General features: G+C 60.4%; 1 protein-coding gene across 6 annotated transcripts in view; it reads right to left on the bottom strand.

Annotated features, from left to right (window-relative positions):
• STAT6 (signal transducer and activator of transcription 6) overlaps positions 1-16,525 on the bottom strand; it is a 29,166-nt gene that overhangs the window by 9,369 nt on the left and 3,272 nt on the right. For 4 of the 6 annotated variants that reach the window (XM_050925638.1, XM_050925641.1, XM_050925640.1 and 1 more), the window contains 9 exons: positions 9,159-9,297; positions 8,712-8,850; positions 6,842-6,925; positions 6,093-6,231; positions 3,865-3,926; positions 3,061-3,209; positions 2,493-2,624; positions 1,833-2,021; positions 1,622-1,709 (listed from right to left, as the gene is read on the bottom strand). In XM_050925638.1, coding sequence (XP_050781595.1) covers positions 1,622-1,709; positions 1,833-2,021; positions 2,493-2,624; positions 3,061-3,209; positions 3,865-3,926; positions 6,093-6,231; positions 6,842-6,925; positions 8,712-8,850; positions 9,159-9,274 — 1,098 coding nt within the window. In that variant the 5' untranslated portion in view covers positions 9,275-9,297. The other 2 variants (XM_050925639.1, XM_050925642.1) reach the window with 2 other exon arrangements.

Genomic DNA, 16,525 nt, shown 5'->3' with positions numbered 1-16,525 from the left:
GCCCAGCCCTCAGCTCCCCCCCCAGCTCTGCCGGTGCCCCTCACTCCCGACCCGCAGCCCCCGCTAGCCCAGCCCTGGGCTCCCCCCAACTCTGCCGGTGCCCCTCACTCCTGACCCACAGCCCCTGCTGGCCCAGACCTGGGCTCCCCACCTCCAGCTCTGCCGGTGCCCCTCACTCCCGACCCGCAGCCCCCGCTAGCCCAGCCCTGGGCTCCCCACCCCCAGCTCTGCCGGTGCCCCTCACTCCCGACCCGCAGCCCCTGCTAGCCCAGCCCTGGGCTCCCCACCCCCAGCTCTGCCGGTGCCCCTCACTCCCGACCCGCAGCCCCCGCTAGCCCAGCCCTGGGCTCCCCCCAGCTCTGCCGGTGCCCCTCACTCCCGACCCGCAGCCCCCGCTAGTCCAGCCCTGGGCTCCCCCCAACTCTGCCGCTGCCCCTCACTCCCGACCCACAGCCCCCGCTAGCCCAGACCTGGGCTCCCCACCTCCAGCTCTGCCGGTGCCCCTCACTCCTGACCCACAGCCCCTGCTGGCCCAGACCTGGGCTCCCCACCTCCAGCTCTGCCGGTGCCCCTCACTCCTGACCCGCAGCCCCTGCTGGCCCAGACCTGGGCTCCCCCCAACTCTGCCGGTGCCCCTCACTCCCGACCCGCAGCCCCCGCTAGCCCAGCCCTGGGCTCCCCACCCCCAGCTCTGCCGGTGCCCCTCACTCCCGACCCGCAGCCCCTGCTAGCCCAGCCCTGGGCTCCCCACCCCCAGCTCTGCCGGTGCCCCTCACTCCCGACCCGCAGCCCCCGCTAGCCCAGCCCTGGGCTCCCCCCAGCTCTGCCGGTGCCCCTCACTCCCGACCCGCAGCCCCCGCTAGTCCAGCCCTGGGCTCCCCCCAACTCTGCCGCTGCCCCTCACTCCCGACCCACAGCCCCCGCTAGCCCAGACCTGGGCTCCCCACCTCCAGCTCTGCCGGTGCCCCTCACTCCTGACCCGCAGCCCCTGCTGGCCCAGCCCTGGGCTCCCCCCAACTCTGCCGGTGCCCCTCACTCCTGACCCACAGCCCCTGCTGGCCCAGACCTGGGCTCCCCACCTCCAGCTCTGCCGGTGCCCCTCACTCCTGACCCACAGCCCCCGCTAGCCCAGACCTGGGCTCCCCACCTCCAGCTCTGCCGGTGCCCCTCACTCCTGACCCGCAGCCCCTGCTGGCCCAGCCCTGGGCTCCCCCCAACTCTGCCGGTGCCCCTCACTCCTGACCCACAGCCCCTGCTGGCCCAGCCCTGGGCTCCCCACCTCCAGCTCTGCCGGTGCCCCTCACTCCTGACCCGCAGCCCCCGCTAGCCCAGCCCTGGGCTCCCCCCAACTCTGCCGGTGCCCCTCACTCCTGACCCGCAGCCCCCGCTAGCCCAGCCCTGGGCTCCCCCCAACTCTGCCGGTGCCCCTCACTCCTGACCCGCAGCCCCTGCTAGCCCAGCTCTGGGCTCCCCCCAACTCTGGCGGTGCCCCTCACTCCTGACCCGCAGCCCCCTGCAATTCTCCCTACCCCCCAAACTGCTCTTCTTGACTCCTGGGCCCAAGCACTCTCTTGTCGCCAACGGGGGTGGTGGTGAAGGAGGGCACCCCAGCCAGACTCACCATGTTCTTGAAGGTGGCGCAGGACGTGATGTTGGTGGAGTTGATCTCCAGGGCGACCGTATTGTGCACGATCTCCCCAGTGCTTTCGCTGCGGGGGTGGAGGGAAGAGGGAGGGCGATCAGCGAGGGGTTAACAGCCCAGGGGGACACAGCGTACAGCGCGGGGGAGCATCTGTCCTCCCACCACCACCACCCTAGCAGGACCGGCTCACCTGAGCGGGGTGCCATAGCCACCAAGCGCCAGCTCCCGGGCCTGCTTCTCCGTCACCATGTCGGCTTTGACCACGTAGGGCTTCGCCGAGGCCTGGAGCAACCGGGGGCCCAGCAGGAAACGTACACTGGCCTGGAACTTGGTCTGGGTCTTCAGCACCTGCGGGGGCTGCTTCTCCACCAGGAAGGAGCTGGGGGGGGCAGGGAAGGGGTCAAGGGTTGCCCGTGACTTGGCCAGAAGTAGCCACAGACGCCGGCGCCGAGGCAGGAGGCTCCCAGCGTCCCAGCCCCAGACGGCTGAGATGTTAACCCCGCCCTGGCCCAAACCATCCCAGCCTCCCAGACCCACCCTGTTCTGCTCCGAGCCCCCCGCCCCTGCCCCCACCAGAGCCAGATCAGAGCACAGGGCTGGGGCCACGTTCGCCCTTCTACCAGGAGAGGCAACAAGGCTGGATAGGAGCTGGGATCCAGGACGCCTGGGTTTGAATCCCAGCTCTGGGAAAGAGGTGGTTAGAGCAGGGGGCTGGGAGCCAGGACTCCTGGGTTCGCTTCCCAGCTCTGGGAGAGAAGTAGGGTCTAGTGATTAGAGCAGGGGACGCCATCAAGTCCCATCCCCCCGGCAAGCTACTGCCCTCCCCGGCCGGGGCCCTGCCCCGTGGTACCTTTCGACCAGGGCACTCAGCACTGTGTTGAGCCGCTCCAGGAGCCGGGAGAGCAGGTCGGAGCCCAGCTCCCCGCCGACAGCTACCACCTGGTGCTGCAGCTGGAAATAAACGTCCACCAGATTCTCGCACCTGCCGAAAAAGCAACCGGGCAGGGGACACGTCTGAGCCGGCGACAATGGCCCAGCTCTGGTCCCTGAGCTGGGGCCGGAGGCCAGTCTGTGCCGATGGATCCCACCCCGTCTCAGGAGCACCACCTAGTGCCCAACAGACCAGGGGCTCTGGGAGAAAGGCGGCAGCTGATCTCTCTGCATCTCAGCTTGACACCCCCCCACCACCACCACCACCAGAGACCAGTCCAGCCAGGAGCCCTTCCTACCCTCGGGCGGGAGGGAGAGGGGCTCAGATCCCAGTGGGGCCGCCAGCAATGGAAACAAGGGATAGCACAGGCACTGGGAGAAGGAGGAGATCTGTGCCCCCTCTGGAGCCCCCAAGAAGTGGGGAGAAATGCCTCTGCCACGCCTCAGGCACGGACGCTCCTCCCTCCCCAACACCCCCCGGGGCTCACCTCTTCTGGAGCGGAGCCAGGTTCTCCTCGAAGACAGCCCCGTTCCCCGCCAGCTGCTGCTGCCGCTTCCAGATGTGCAGCCTCTTCAGCACCTGCAGCTTGGCGCCTTCCAGCTCCTTCACGGCCTCCAGGATGAGAGCGGGCAGATCCTGGGGTGAGGCAAGACGGGCGGCTTGGCGGGGGGGAGGCGATGAGCCGGCCAGCTGGGGCCCGGTGCGGTACCTGGCACCCCCTGCCTTGGAGCGACGTGTGGACCTGCCCCCCACTGCAGCCGAGCCCGGCGGGATGAAATGGGCCAGGGACGGAGCAGCTGACACCAAGCCACCTTGGCCCCCTGCCCCACATGCACATCCTGGGGAGAAGGAGGGCAAGGTGCCCTGCCCGGCCCCCATCTCTGCCCTCCCCACCAGGCCTCAGCGGAGGGGCCTGCACTAGCAAGGATATGGCAGGCTGCAGTGTCACCCCCCCGCCCCCCCGCATCCACTCACACACCAGCTGACTGTGTAATACAGCTTCCGGGAGCCTTTGCATCACTGCAGCAGGACACCAGCTGCTCTTTGCTGACAGCTTCCCAAGGCTGCAACTGATCACATGGAACCTAACCCCCCTCCACACACACCCCCACACACACCTGCCCCTCGACCCACGCCTTGCGTCTCCCTTGGGAAATCCAGAGTCTTTGCAGCCCCCCTCTCTACAAGCGATCGGATCTGCGCTCACTGGTCGGTCCGGCCACCCCAGCGTCAGCCCCCCCACCCCATTTCCAGCCTTGTCATTCCCCACACACCAGCCCCCATTACTCACGTTCCCCCGGAGTTCCCCGTCTGTCTTCAGCTGGGACTCCTGCAGCTTCGTGGGCCGGCAGGCTGCGGGTGGGGGAGTTGTAAAGCCCTGGTTAATATCCGAGCCCAGAAAACAAAGTGCCAGGGGGCTGCCTCTGGGGCTGCTCAGAGGGGCTTCTGGGTGCCCAGTGCAGAGGGGAGAGGAGCTGGTCGCAGCTGTCAGTGACAGGACTTGGCTCCAGCTACAGTGGATCACGCTGTCCGCTCAGGACGGTTCCTGGGTTCAGTCCCTAGCCCCGGGCCGCGATTCGCTAGTAGGGTGACCAGATGTCCTGATTTTATAGGGACAGTCCCGATATTTGGGGCTTTCTTATTACCCCCCACCGCCGTCTCGATTTTTCACGCTTGCTGTCTGCAAACAGGAGACGAGCCGGATGCCGGCAAGAGACTGAGCAGCCCAAGGGGAGAGATGGGGGGGCAGCGGGTGCTGACTAGGGGGAGGTTAAACGATCCCGCAGCCACATCTCCCAGCTGGGGCCGTGACGGTCAGTGCCCCGCGTGGCAGGAACGCCGGGCGGGGGACAGGGGGCTTGGCCCTGCAGAGGCCCAGGCCGCAGTCGAGGCCCCGTGGTCTGTGTCTTTTGGCAAAGGGACAGGAGAGAAGCCGGCTCCCAGCTCTGGGGGGGAGGAGGGGACGTGTCTGGGGGCGGGACACGGGGCGGGGCTGAAAGGAGACAGAGATAATGGAGCTGACGGACCAGATCCCCCCCTCCCCCCAAAAGAAGAGCTGAGGGGCCACATGCCTAGTGGGGGGGGGCTGAGCCGGGCTGGAGGCCAGGGGCTGGGGGCACATTTAGAACCAGGCAGGGTGGAGCCCAGGCCCAGAAGGGTCTGGCGGGGCCTCTCCATCTGTTGCCATGGCGACTGCATAATTAGCCTGGGGAGTGTGTCGGAGAATTGGGGTCAAGGTCAGAGCTGGGGAGACACCTCCCAGTGCCCCGCCCCCAACTCCACCCCCTCTGCACACCTCTAGCCCTGCCCACCCTGTCGTCCAATCCCCTTCCAGTCCCTCCCAACTCCGCCCCCTCTTCACTCCTCCAGCCCCTCCCCCGTCCCCCTCCAATCCCCTTCCAGCCCCTCCCAACTCCACCCCTTCACTCCTCCAGCCCCGCCCACCCTCTCCCCCTCCAATCCCCTTCCAGCCCCTCCCAACTCCTCCCCTTCACTCCTCCAGCCCCTCCCACCCTCTCCCCCTCCAATCCCCTTCCAGCCCCTCCCAACTCCACCCCATCACTCCTCCAGCCCCGCCCACCCTCTCCCCCTCCAATCCCCTTTCAGCCCCTCCCAACTCCGCCCCCTCTTGACTCCTCCAGTCCCTCCCCCCCAATCCCCTTCCAGCCCCTCCCAACTCCGCCCCCTCTTGACTCCTCCAGTCCCTCCCCCCCAATCCCCTTCCAGTCCCTCCCAACTCCGCCCCCTCTTGACTCCTCCAGTCCCTCCCCCCCAATCCCCTTCCAGTCCCGCCCAACTCCGGCCCCTCCTCACTCCTCCAGCCCCTCCCACCCTCTCCCCCTCCAATCCCCTTCCAGCCCCTCCCAACTCCTCCCCTTCACTCCTCCAGTCCCTCCCCCCTCCCCCTCCAATCCCCTTCCAGCCCCTCCCAACTCCGCCCCTACACTCCTCCAGCCCCTCCCACCCTCTCCCCCTCCAATCCCCTTCCAGCCCCTCCCAACTCCGCCCCTTTACTCCTCCAGCCCCTCCCACCCTCTTCCCCTCCAATCCCCTTCCAGCCCCTCCCAACTCCTCCCCTTCACTCCTCCAGTCCCTCCCCCCCTCCCCCTGCAATCCCCTTCCAGCCCCTCCCAACTCCACCCCTTCACTCCTCCAGCCCCTCCCACCCTCTCCCCCTCCAATCCCCTTCCAGCCCCTCCCAACTCCACCCCTTCACTCCTCCAGCCCCTCCCATCCTCTCCCCCTCCAATCCCCTTCCAGCCCCTCCCAACTCCACCCCTTCACTCCTCCAGCCCCTCCCACCCTCCAATCCCCTTCCAGCCCCTCCCAACTCCACCCCTTCACTCCTCCAGCCTCTCCCACCCTCTCCCCCTCCAATCCCCTTCCAGCCCCTCCCAACTCCTCCCCTTCACACCTTCAGCCCCTCCCACCCTTTCCCCCAATCCCCTTCCAGCCCCTCCCAACTCCGCCCCTTCACTTCTCAAGCCCCGCCCACAGTCTCCCCTCACCCCCTCTCACCTCTGGTCCCGTCTCCCATCTGCTTCCATTGTTCTGGGAGCGCCTGGATCTCCCTGACTCGATGCTGGAGCCTCTGCAGGTCCAACCCGAACTTCAGCTCCTCCTGCCTGCGGTGGAAGCTAAGCGGCAGGTGGCGATCCTAGGGGAATGGCAAAGGGGGTGGGGGTGAAATGTGAGCCGAAATCTCCGCCCCCCGCCCCCCACTAGCCCCTGTGGTGGGACGACCTCCCCATCCCCACAGGGAACTGGGTCCCTCACCGGGATCCTGCAGCTTTTTAAGTTCTGATGCTTTGGCGTCAGGCCTTTCCCTGGGACGGCAACACCTGGCGGGAGGACATGGGGCAGCTGGGGGGGCTCATTTACCCCGAGGTGAGCAATCATCCCGCAAACCACGTGGGCCGAGCCACTGCTGGCTGTCCTGTGGCTGCGAGACCCATGTGGGACCAACAAGGAGACCACAAGGCCCTATGTAATCCAAGCAGCATCTACCTAGCCATGCCCCTGCAGTCCCCTGGGAAATCACCTTGCATAGATCCCTACACCCGCCAACTGATAACGGACTAACGAGGCTGACCGGCACATCATGCACCCTCCGTCTAGGGCCCAAATCCTCCCCAGCCCATGCACAGACCAACAGACACCATCAGCCACCCAGCTGCAGAGGGGCTGGGAAAAGCTACAGGCTGGGATGGAGGACAAGGTCAGTCGCTTAGCCTGGGTGTGCACACGCGCAGGTGTGAGTCACTGACCCGTTTGAGCAAGGCAGCTCTCTCGCCCTCCAAAATTCCTTTCACGATTGCCACCAGCCTCAGCGGGTCTCTCCGATACGTGTTCTGGAATGGCGGGGTGGGGACATGGTTAGAATTAATAGTGGGAGAATTTCCACACTCCCCCTGTCTGGCACCCTGCGTCCTCACTCACTTGTGCAAACTGGTGCAAAACAGCACCTGCTCGTGGGCACAAGTGGAAAATTCCATGGCTGCGGGTATAACCACAGCTAGGCGCCCACAGGCCTTTGTCTCCCCCAGTAGCTCATCCACAGAGAGGCTGATAATGCCACTATAGATACCCGTGTTTCAAACAGCAGAGGCTCAGGGTTTGACCTCTATAGGTTCAAATTCGGCTGTTGGCCCAAGTGGGGTTGGTTACAGGGTTGGATGAGAAATGGTTTTTCCATTTCACAGGAGTTTGAGGTGTCAGAGTTTTTCCTCTGAAAATTCAAAATCTTGAACATTTTTGCCAACCAATAATCCAGAAAAAACCAACCCAACCCTGGAATGGCTCAGTTGGAAAATTTCATTTCAACAGCTTGAAAATGCTTTGTTTTGATTTTGACTTTTGAAATGGAGACATTTATTTTGTTCGTATAAAATAACTAAAATGGCAAAAGCGAAAAACTTGTTACGAATCACGGGGGAAAATAATAAAAAAAAGTTTCTTTTTTGGCAATTTTTCAAATCAGGAGCTTTGTTGAAATGATTCCCTTTCTTGTGAACAATTTCCGCTCTAAGTAATTGACGTTTTCTGACCCAAAAGCATTTCAGCTACAATTTCCTGACATGCTCCAGTTGGTTTTTTGACCCTCTCTGAATATTCCAAACAAGCTAAAAAATCAGACCAGAAGAGTGTTGTAAACGTTCCAAGATGGGCCACACAGCAGCTGGGATTTTAAGCTTCTGAAGACTCTGGTATTAGCATTGAAGTACTCCAGGCACGTAACATAAGATAGGGCTAATATTTTAAAATATATCTTCAGAAAGGGCTTTCCTTATAGGATCTGGACTTGTCTCCATGTACTGCTCATGGCCCAGTCAGGGCATAAATCTTGGATCAAACTATCCTTTTCTCTGGAACAAATTTAATTCCCTCTTTATATTTAAATAGAACTTCATGATTTTAATGGGGGGGAAATTTCAAAGATTTTTTTTTTTAATTTCCTAGGAGGAAAAAAAAAAAAGAAGATGTCATTTGATTGATGAAAAACCAAAAACTTTCCAGGTTTTCAGGTAAAAAAAAAAAAAAAAACCAAAACAAAACACACTTTGGTTTTTGAGAGCAAACCCCTCTCCCCCCAGTATTTTAAATAAAAACTAAACCAAAAATCTCAAAAAAAATTAATAAAAAAATTGGCAGTGAAAAAAACAAACCCAAGAGCGTCACCAAAAATGCAGATTTTCTGAAAAACATATTTGCTTGGCCCCAAAAACATCATTGGGGGAAGGGGAGAATATTGGCTGTAATATTTGATGTTGCAGTGGGGGGCACTGTTGAGCGTGAATGTTAACTGGTGTCTGGGACCAATGCCATGGGGGCAGGGGCTTGGCTGCGGGGTCATAAACCGAAATAAATATCGATCCCCTGAGCAGATGCAGCCATGGACACGTGCCCTGCAGAGGACAAGTTCATTCATTGGCTCAGTCAGTCCTTGGCTGGGGGACCTGTCCTGCTGGGAGCAGGCAGCTGATGTTCCAAGCAGGATTCAAAGTGGCAACTGAGGCATTCCTGGCTCCCTTTGCCATGTAACACCCTCCCAGCCATGGCTAGGTAACCCCCCCATGCTGTTTCCATAGCAATACCCTGACTCCCCCCCCCCCATTCATACCCGCCCTCAGGCCATACCTCCAGGTTACTAATGTGCTGGAGGACCTGACACTGCTGCTCGTTGCTGCTGGCAAGGCTGCGGAGCTTTTCCACCATGGCGGAGAGCAGCGCACCGGCCGCACTGGTGCAGAAGGAGTCAGTGCCGGTGATGAAATCCCTGGCGGCGGAGGAAAGAGAAAAGGAAGGAGAAATGAACGAATGCCAACATCCCGGCCTCCCCTGGCCGGGCCAACCGAAAGAACCCAACCTCGACTGGGAAGTGTCACGACTTCGGGGGCCTAACTCGGGATTTTCTGAGCGGGAGACGCTGCTCCGCTCCTCCAGGAGGAATGAAGCACTTGGATTCCTCCTACCTTCAGCGTCCGCAGCCAAGCTGGGAGGCCCAGGCGAGGCTGGGCAGCGGGGCGTTTGTCGTAGGGAGCGAGGCGGGTCCTGAGCGGCGGGGGACGGGTGTTCTGCACTCACCACGGCTGGTTTTCCAGCCAGTCGGCCAGCAGGCTGCGCAGGTCGCATGGGAACTCCCCGAAGAGGCCGCTGAACTGTTCCGGGGGCATGTGCGAGACGAAGCTCCACAGAGACATTTTGGAGCCGGCCGCCTATGGGGCTAAAAATAGACAGGAGAGGGCGGCGTGAGCCAGGCCTCCAGCTATCCACGGTTAACCCCTCAAGCCTTCCTGGCAAACGACCCATGTCCCTGAACTAGGCCTCAGGAAACACGGGCTCTATTTCTGGCTCTGCCACCGACCTCCTGAGTGGCCTTGGGCAAGTCACTTGCCCTCTCCATGCCTCAGTTTCACCCCCCTCTGTGAATTGGGGATAATGCTACTGACCTCTTTTGCAAAGTGCTTTGAAGAGAAGAGCTCAGCATCGCTATTATGTGCTGGGGCCAGCGACAAATTATAGAGAAAGGAGGAATGGATGACCCCGTTAGACCCTGATTCAACTCCCTGCTCTGCCACTGCGTGACCTTGGGGGGAGTCACGTGCCTCAGTTTCCCCATCTCTACAACAGGGAGAATAGCACTGCCTCACAGGGGGAGGGTGTGGGGATAAATACCTCAAAGGCTCATATACTACAGTAATGTGGGGGGGCAGAGAAGTACCTTAGATAGGTCAGAGGGAGTCGGGGCATGTGGGGCTGGCAGCACCTCTGTCCCATCTAGCTCTGCTTAGCTGTCGCTGGGACCACCCTATTGGCTCAAGGGACAGGCAATCATTTCTAAAGCCTGTTACCCACGCCCACCCACCTCCCTTGCACCAGTCCCCCCTTATCTCCCCCAGCGTGGGAGCATCTGGCCCCCAGCGTGGGAGCATCTGGCCCCCAGGGAGCACCCCCTGCCGCCCACCATCCCCGCAACACTTAACGAGGGGGTGGGATTCACTGCCACAAGATTTCTTGGAACCCAAGAACGCAGAACCGCTTATAGAACACAAACTGTAATGGGATGAGTTGTGGCCGGGCTATGAATCCTCATGCTCCAGGACAAACCCCACCCTCGAACTTTTGGAGGTCAGGAAGAACCTTCCTCTAGAGACAGGTTATTCTATATCTGCTTCCTGCAGAGGTTTCTTCACCTCCTGAAGCCTCAGGTCCTGGTCAGGGGGGGAGACAGACAGATCAAGGATCCGGACCAGTCTTGCATTCCATGTGTCCCCTTATTCCTCCCAGGCTCCAGTAATGGGGCAAGTTCTGCTGTTGGTTCCCGGCAGGCAAATCCCATCGGGGGCCCTGCAGCAGGACACTCCGTTTGCAAACAACAGACGGACATTTCAGGCCGGATCCTCAGTTGGGGTGTATCAGCCTCACCACTCCTCGGTTTCCAGAGAGCTGCTCTGGTTTGCACCAGCTCCTGACCTGGCCCGGTTATTTTTTCTCCCCAAAACAGATCTTTTGCACGTCGCTGCTCGGACGGGAGGCAGCGAGTGGAAACGCTGGCAGGATTTCGCTCCCTCTGGGATCCAAGCCGAGGAGCCGACCTGGGCTCGGGCTGCGTGCGAGAGCGAGCAGCCAGGGGCTCCCAGAGACAGCGACCGAGGGCCCCAACTAGCAGCTGTTACTAAACAACAACAGAGGCAAAGCACGAGAAGAGGTGGAGTCTGCAAAGGCCTCGAGGAGGCCACGGTCAAGGCCAGGAAACCAGACCAGGATTACAACATTAAGCAGCATCTCAGAGGAAACAAACAAAACCCACCAGGCTTGCCTGCTTTGGGGAAGTAGCTTTGTACGGCAGACGGGGGGATGCTGGCAAAAACCCAGGGCCTTTTTCTCCCTTTCTGCTCGCACCGTCACCTACGCGCCTGCCAAGCAGATGGAAAAGGCTTCTGATCTGCCTGCATGTGCCACCCACTTTGCACGCCTTCGGCCGGGGGCGGAGCAGTGGGGAGAATCCTTTTGCGGAGAAGGCGTTCAGGGAAGAAGCAAAGCCCTTAAATCTCACCTGTCTCCTCTGGGCCTCAGCCCTCACCCACTCCCCTCGGCGTAAAGCTGGCAATGCCGCTGCCCCAGCGCGAGCTGGGCCTGGGGATTCCCAGAACAGGTTAATTTTTGACCAAGGGATTCTGGCTCAAATGCAACATTGTCAGATAACTTCAATCTCCCAGTGCCACAAAGGCTCAGCCCACAGGAACGGAGCCAGCAGCTGCTGGTAAATACCCTCGGGTTCGCCCCAGCGAACTCCTCCCGCTTTGCGAAGCTCGGTTCAACACAGACGCTGCGCCGTGGGCCTGGCAGTGGAGCATAGCCACTGTGCAGTGCGCTCCAGCCGTGCCCCCCCATCTACCTCCCATCAGTGGGCCCTGGGGGGCAGAGAATAAGCTGTAACCCAATCTGTGCCAGCCATGCCGGCTCTGCCTTGTACACTGGGGGTGGGGCGGGGAGCAGGAGAGTGGGACATGGCACAGAGCCCTTATGTCAGCCCTATGCTAAGGAAACTAACAGCATTGGCGGGTGGGGGGATTCTCAGATGGCCCTGCCTGTCTGGAATGGCACCGAGTGAGATTCAGAGTGCGTAGTGCCCAGATACCATGGAGATGCGCAAGAACCTAAATAGAACCAAAAGGGGAAAGAAGATGGGTATCTTGCTCCCCAGCCCCCTGAGAAAGAGCCAGACCCCCTCCATTTAAAGCTTACATAGAATCATAGACTAGCAGGGTTGGAAGGGACCTCAGGAGGTATCTAGTCCAACCCCCTGCTCAAAGCAGGACCAATTCCCAACTAAATCATCCCAGCCAGGGCTTTGTCAAGCCTGACCTTAAAAACCGCTCAGGAAGGAGATTCCACCACCTCCCTAGGAAACCCATTCCAGTGCTTCACCGCCTTCCAAGGGAAATAGTGTTTCCTGATATCCAACCTAGACCTCCCCCTCTGCAACTTGAGACCATTGCTCCTTGTTCTGTCATCTGGTACCACTGAGAACAGTCTAGGTCTATCCTCTTTGGAACCCCCCCTTGCAGAGAGCCTGAAACAATAGCTCTCCACCACGCTTAGCTTGACTCTAAAAGCCACAGCCGCACCAATGAAAGGTGGGGCTATGGTGCAGGGGTAGTTTTCCCTCCAAGTAGGTTGTATCAGCCTCAGTTAATAGCGTGTGAATTCTGTCCCCTGACAACTGTCCCTGTTGAGAAGTTATTATTCCGCTCCTCACATGGTAACCACCATTCTCCACTGCGATTTCTGGTCCTGTACAGAACAGCCAGATTCAGTGTCAACCGAGTCCAAACCGTGGCCCCTTTCCCAGACCCCCTAAGGAGAGCTCCCAGGAAACAACAGCCCCCAGGGTTTGTGTGTCTCAGGGATGCTCAGGAACATTTGCAGCTCAAGCACAGCTGGGCAGGTGCTAACCTCCACACCTGGGTAGGAGGAAGAAGGGGATGCATCACAGGCCACAATCAACCATGCAGTCACCAGTGGGAGGGGACATTGGACTCGTGTGTGCCCATCACCATGGTCTCTCATTCAACTTGGAATGAAATCACACACCCTGCCTGGCACTGCACCAACCCCGTGAGGCTGCCACGCTGTGCTTTAAGCCACCTGTCCCCGACGTGCTGGCGAGCCTCAGCAGCCCTGCCCTCTAGTGTCCAGGACCACATCGCAGATAAGAGACTACTACTAGCTGCAGGCAGGGGGAGTGCTCCTTTAGCTCAGGCTGGGGATCTGCGGTTCCAATCCTGCGCCAGCTGAAATTTGGCCAGCCGCACCTGTCTCCCCGCAGCGCGCTGGGACTAGCTCCCCGAAACCGTTTGCGTCTGCAGCGCGGTGCCTTCCTGCGGGTTTCCCAGCTCCCGCTCCCTGCCATTCGCCCGCAGCGTTGGGGACGTGCGGCCGCTCGGGGGCCACTGCTCGTTCCGTTCAGACCACTGCTGACTCAGCTGCTCGTTACACGTTTCGATGGACCGGCGACCTGCGTGGCTGGCAGCGATTGCCTCGTGGATTGAGGGCACATTGGCAGAACAGCCAGGGCAGGAATCTCCCCCCCCCCGGGTTCCTCCGCGGGGCAATCGGTTTCACTTCCCTTTCTGGTGACTGGCAGCTGCTGAAGAGGCCATTTTAATCTCCGTGGCCAGGGAGTGGGGGGGCATTCGCTGACCCCCGCCCCCAGGGAAGGGTGGAGGGAAACAGCCCATTTAGGAAGGCTAGATCCTCCACAGGCTTTCTACTTAGTCATAGGGCAGCGGGAAGCCAAGGCTGCATCGACAGCTGCCAGCAGTTACTCATGAGACGCTCTGTCATTTCCTGACAACACGAGGCACAAACCCACCCACCCCCACCTTCCACGGACCCCTCCCCGCCAATCAAGCTTTGGGTCGGAAGGCACTTGTGCTGAAGGGCTGGGGAGAGGGTCTGCTGCACGCTGGCTGGGCCGTTCCCCTCCCACAACACTCCCTGGAACAGCACATGACTGAGGCCCCCGCTCGCCCACAGTTCCTGGCACGGCGAGGCCGCTCGCTGCTCGGGATCGGGGGCAGTGGGGTGAGCCAGGGGCCAGCTCCGTGCACAGGTCCCCCACCCTCTTTGGATCCCGGAATCGTACGCACCCGGCATGCAGAGATTTCAGAGGAGCCGCCTGCAGAGGAAGGAATTCCCAGTGGGTAAAGCCCAGGAGACCTGGGATCTAGTCCTGGCTTAACTACCAGCATCCCATCACTCCCCTTCTCCGAGCCTCAGTTTCCCTCTCAGCACAGGGGGGAGAGGGGCCCCATGAGGCTCAGATTTCAGGGTGATAAGAGCCGTGAGAAAGTTGCCAAGCCAACCCTTCTCTCAAAGCCTGGCAGATCCCCACCCTTGCACGGCATGAAGCAGACGGGAAGCCACAGATTGCAGCGAAAGAGCCACAGACGGCAGTTCATATGGCAGTGAAAGCCCTGCTGATTCAGAAAGAGAGAGACTGGGGCTTCCCCACGTGACCCCACTCGGGCCTGATGCTTGGCAGAGAGTCCAGCACTTGCCTTTAGCCCACAAGAGGATATGGGCAGTTTGTAATAGTAGAATCACCGGTGACTTCGGGAGAGATCGGTGCTCTCAGCACCAGACAGTGCACTGGCTGTGGTTTTGAAAACACCCCGGCAAACCTGCGGAACTCACTGCCACATGATTTCATCACACCTGGCAGAATTTCTAACAAACATCTGACATGACCCTCATTAGATGAATAATTGGAACATCCTCAGCACACGTCAGACCATCTAGATAAGGGCGATGAACTCCCTGGCCAGGGGTGAGAAAGGAGCAGGCCCACGGGACAGGCTATTCCATCGCTGCACAGGGGCTGGAGAGAAGGGATCAGGGGAGGCAGTGAGCCAGAAGACTGGCACGGTACCAGGGGGAGCTGAAGCCCAGAGCACAGGGTGGAGCTGGGATACCTGAGAGGATATAACAGAAGCCCCCCAAAGATCCTCCTCCCTGAATTTTACAACCCACCTGCATTTTGCTAGGAGCCATGGCTGCCCATGTCTGTGTGGGGAGAGCATGAGAGCAGGGGATATGGTGTGGCACTGCCAGGGAAGCTGGTCTCCATTTCCCTCCACCCTGGTCCTTGAGGATACCACACCCCCCGTCCCTGCAGCGTGCGCTCCCGCCCTCCTGTGGGAGAGTTCGTGACTCGCGGGCAGAAGAGCGACAAGGAAATTCACACTGCCAGGCTCCTCCCCGGTCAGCTGTTCCCCTTCACCACCTTGGGTATGGCATCTTGGGGGGCTAGCGGGATTCCCGTGGCAGCCGCCAGCGTCTGCGTGCCAGGAAAAGCAGGGTTTCCCTCCCACGCCGCCCAGCTGCCAGGAAAGGACTGCAGCACCAGAGCCTCTCACCGCCCGCTCCCAGGCCAGGCCTAGGGTGACCCACGACTTACGTGGCCCTGCCGGCTTCTTCCCACCCCTGCTAGATCCTGCTCCAGCTGATCTGACCTGGGCTTGGATGGCGACGCGACCATCACTCCCACTTGGCTCCCTCTTTGGCCCTCCACAACCATCCCATTTGCCTTTCCCCTGCTGCCCTGCCCAGCCGCATTCCCCTTGCTCCACACCGCCGGGTTCAGAGCCAGTTGCCCAGAGAATTTCAACCTAACTTCCATCTGCTTTGCCTTGACCAACCCAAAGCTCCCCCTGGCTCGAGAGGGAGCAGGAAGGATGGGGCACTGACCTGCTTCTCAGGGAGGGCATGCGAGGTTGTATTAAAGACCAGGAGGCAGAGATACCGTAACGGGGCCATGGAAAAGTGCCGTATATTCACCGGCCCCCAGCTGTTCCTGCAGGGTGCCTGCCAGCGGGAGGGCCATCTCTTTCAGGAAGGGACACCCAGGCCCACAGAGAGGGACAGAGAAGGGGGCAAATACACAGAGGAGCCTAGAGCAGAGATGAACTCAACTTCGGCCAGACTTTAAGGGATCCGAAGCCTTTTTTTCCCCCACTGCTTTCTACCCCTGCCTGGCCTTCCTCTTTTTTTTAGCCACAAGAAACAACTGGAGGGTGGCAGCACCCTACGCCAATTTCCTGTTCACTTCCTCCTCTGCAGCATTCCTAAATAACTCGCCCCCTGGGCTCCAGAGGCCTGGTTTCCCCCTACAGACGCCGCACAGGTTTGGGTCCCGGCTTGTCCCCAGGCCACAGCAGTTCTGTCCCCAGCTTCCCCCTGCAATTCCTCTTGAAAGCTGCAGGCGCCGCGGGGAAACCAGCGCTGGCACATAGAGCTTGGGGGCAGGCGGGGGGGACCACATCTAGCCCCATCCCAGAGGAGTGAGCCTACGTCGCAGATCTGAATCGCACCACACCTGCGTCGGCAAAGAACAGCAGGAGCTGGGCGGCCTCGCGAGCTGGGACGGGATGGGACGGTTCCTCCCAGCAGACCCTGTTCCCCAGACGCTCGCGCTCATGGGCTTTCCCAGAGTGGGGAAAAGGAAGCTCTTTTATAGCCCGGCTCCCTTTCCCACCATGCACCGCTGGCCAGCCTACAACATCCATGGTCCCCCTGGACTCCAAGTCCCAGAATCCCTAGTTTCCAGGGTCGGGGCTGGAGAACGACTTCCCTTAAAGGGCTAGACACACATGGCCCCCGCCCCCTCCTGCCGGGGAAGCTCTTGGGATTCAGAGCAGCGGGTGAAGCCCAGCAGGGACATTTCCCAGCTGTACCCACGTGATCGCAAGAAACACCCAAGGGGCTGAGTGCTCCAGAGAGACGCCTCCAGCTGGGACGTGCTCAGCACGGCTCCTGGGTGGTTCAGCCTCACCCCCATCCCCACCCCACCCCAGAGCTGGGGATAGGACCCAGGAGTCCTGGCTCCCAGCCTCACCTCACCCTTTCCTAGCCTGCTAGCCCCTGTCCCAGAGTAGGGGTTAGAA

This window comes from Gopherus flavomarginatus, chromosome 16, assembly GCF_025201925.1.
Source record: "Gopherus flavomarginatus isolate rGopFla2 chromosome 16, rGopFla2.mat.asm, whole genome shotgun sequence".
Classification (NCBI taxonomy): Eukaryota; Metazoa; Chordata; order Testudines; family Testudinidae; genus Gopherus; species Gopherus flavomarginatus.
This window is presented reverse-complemented; position numbering and strand designations above follow the sequence as displayed.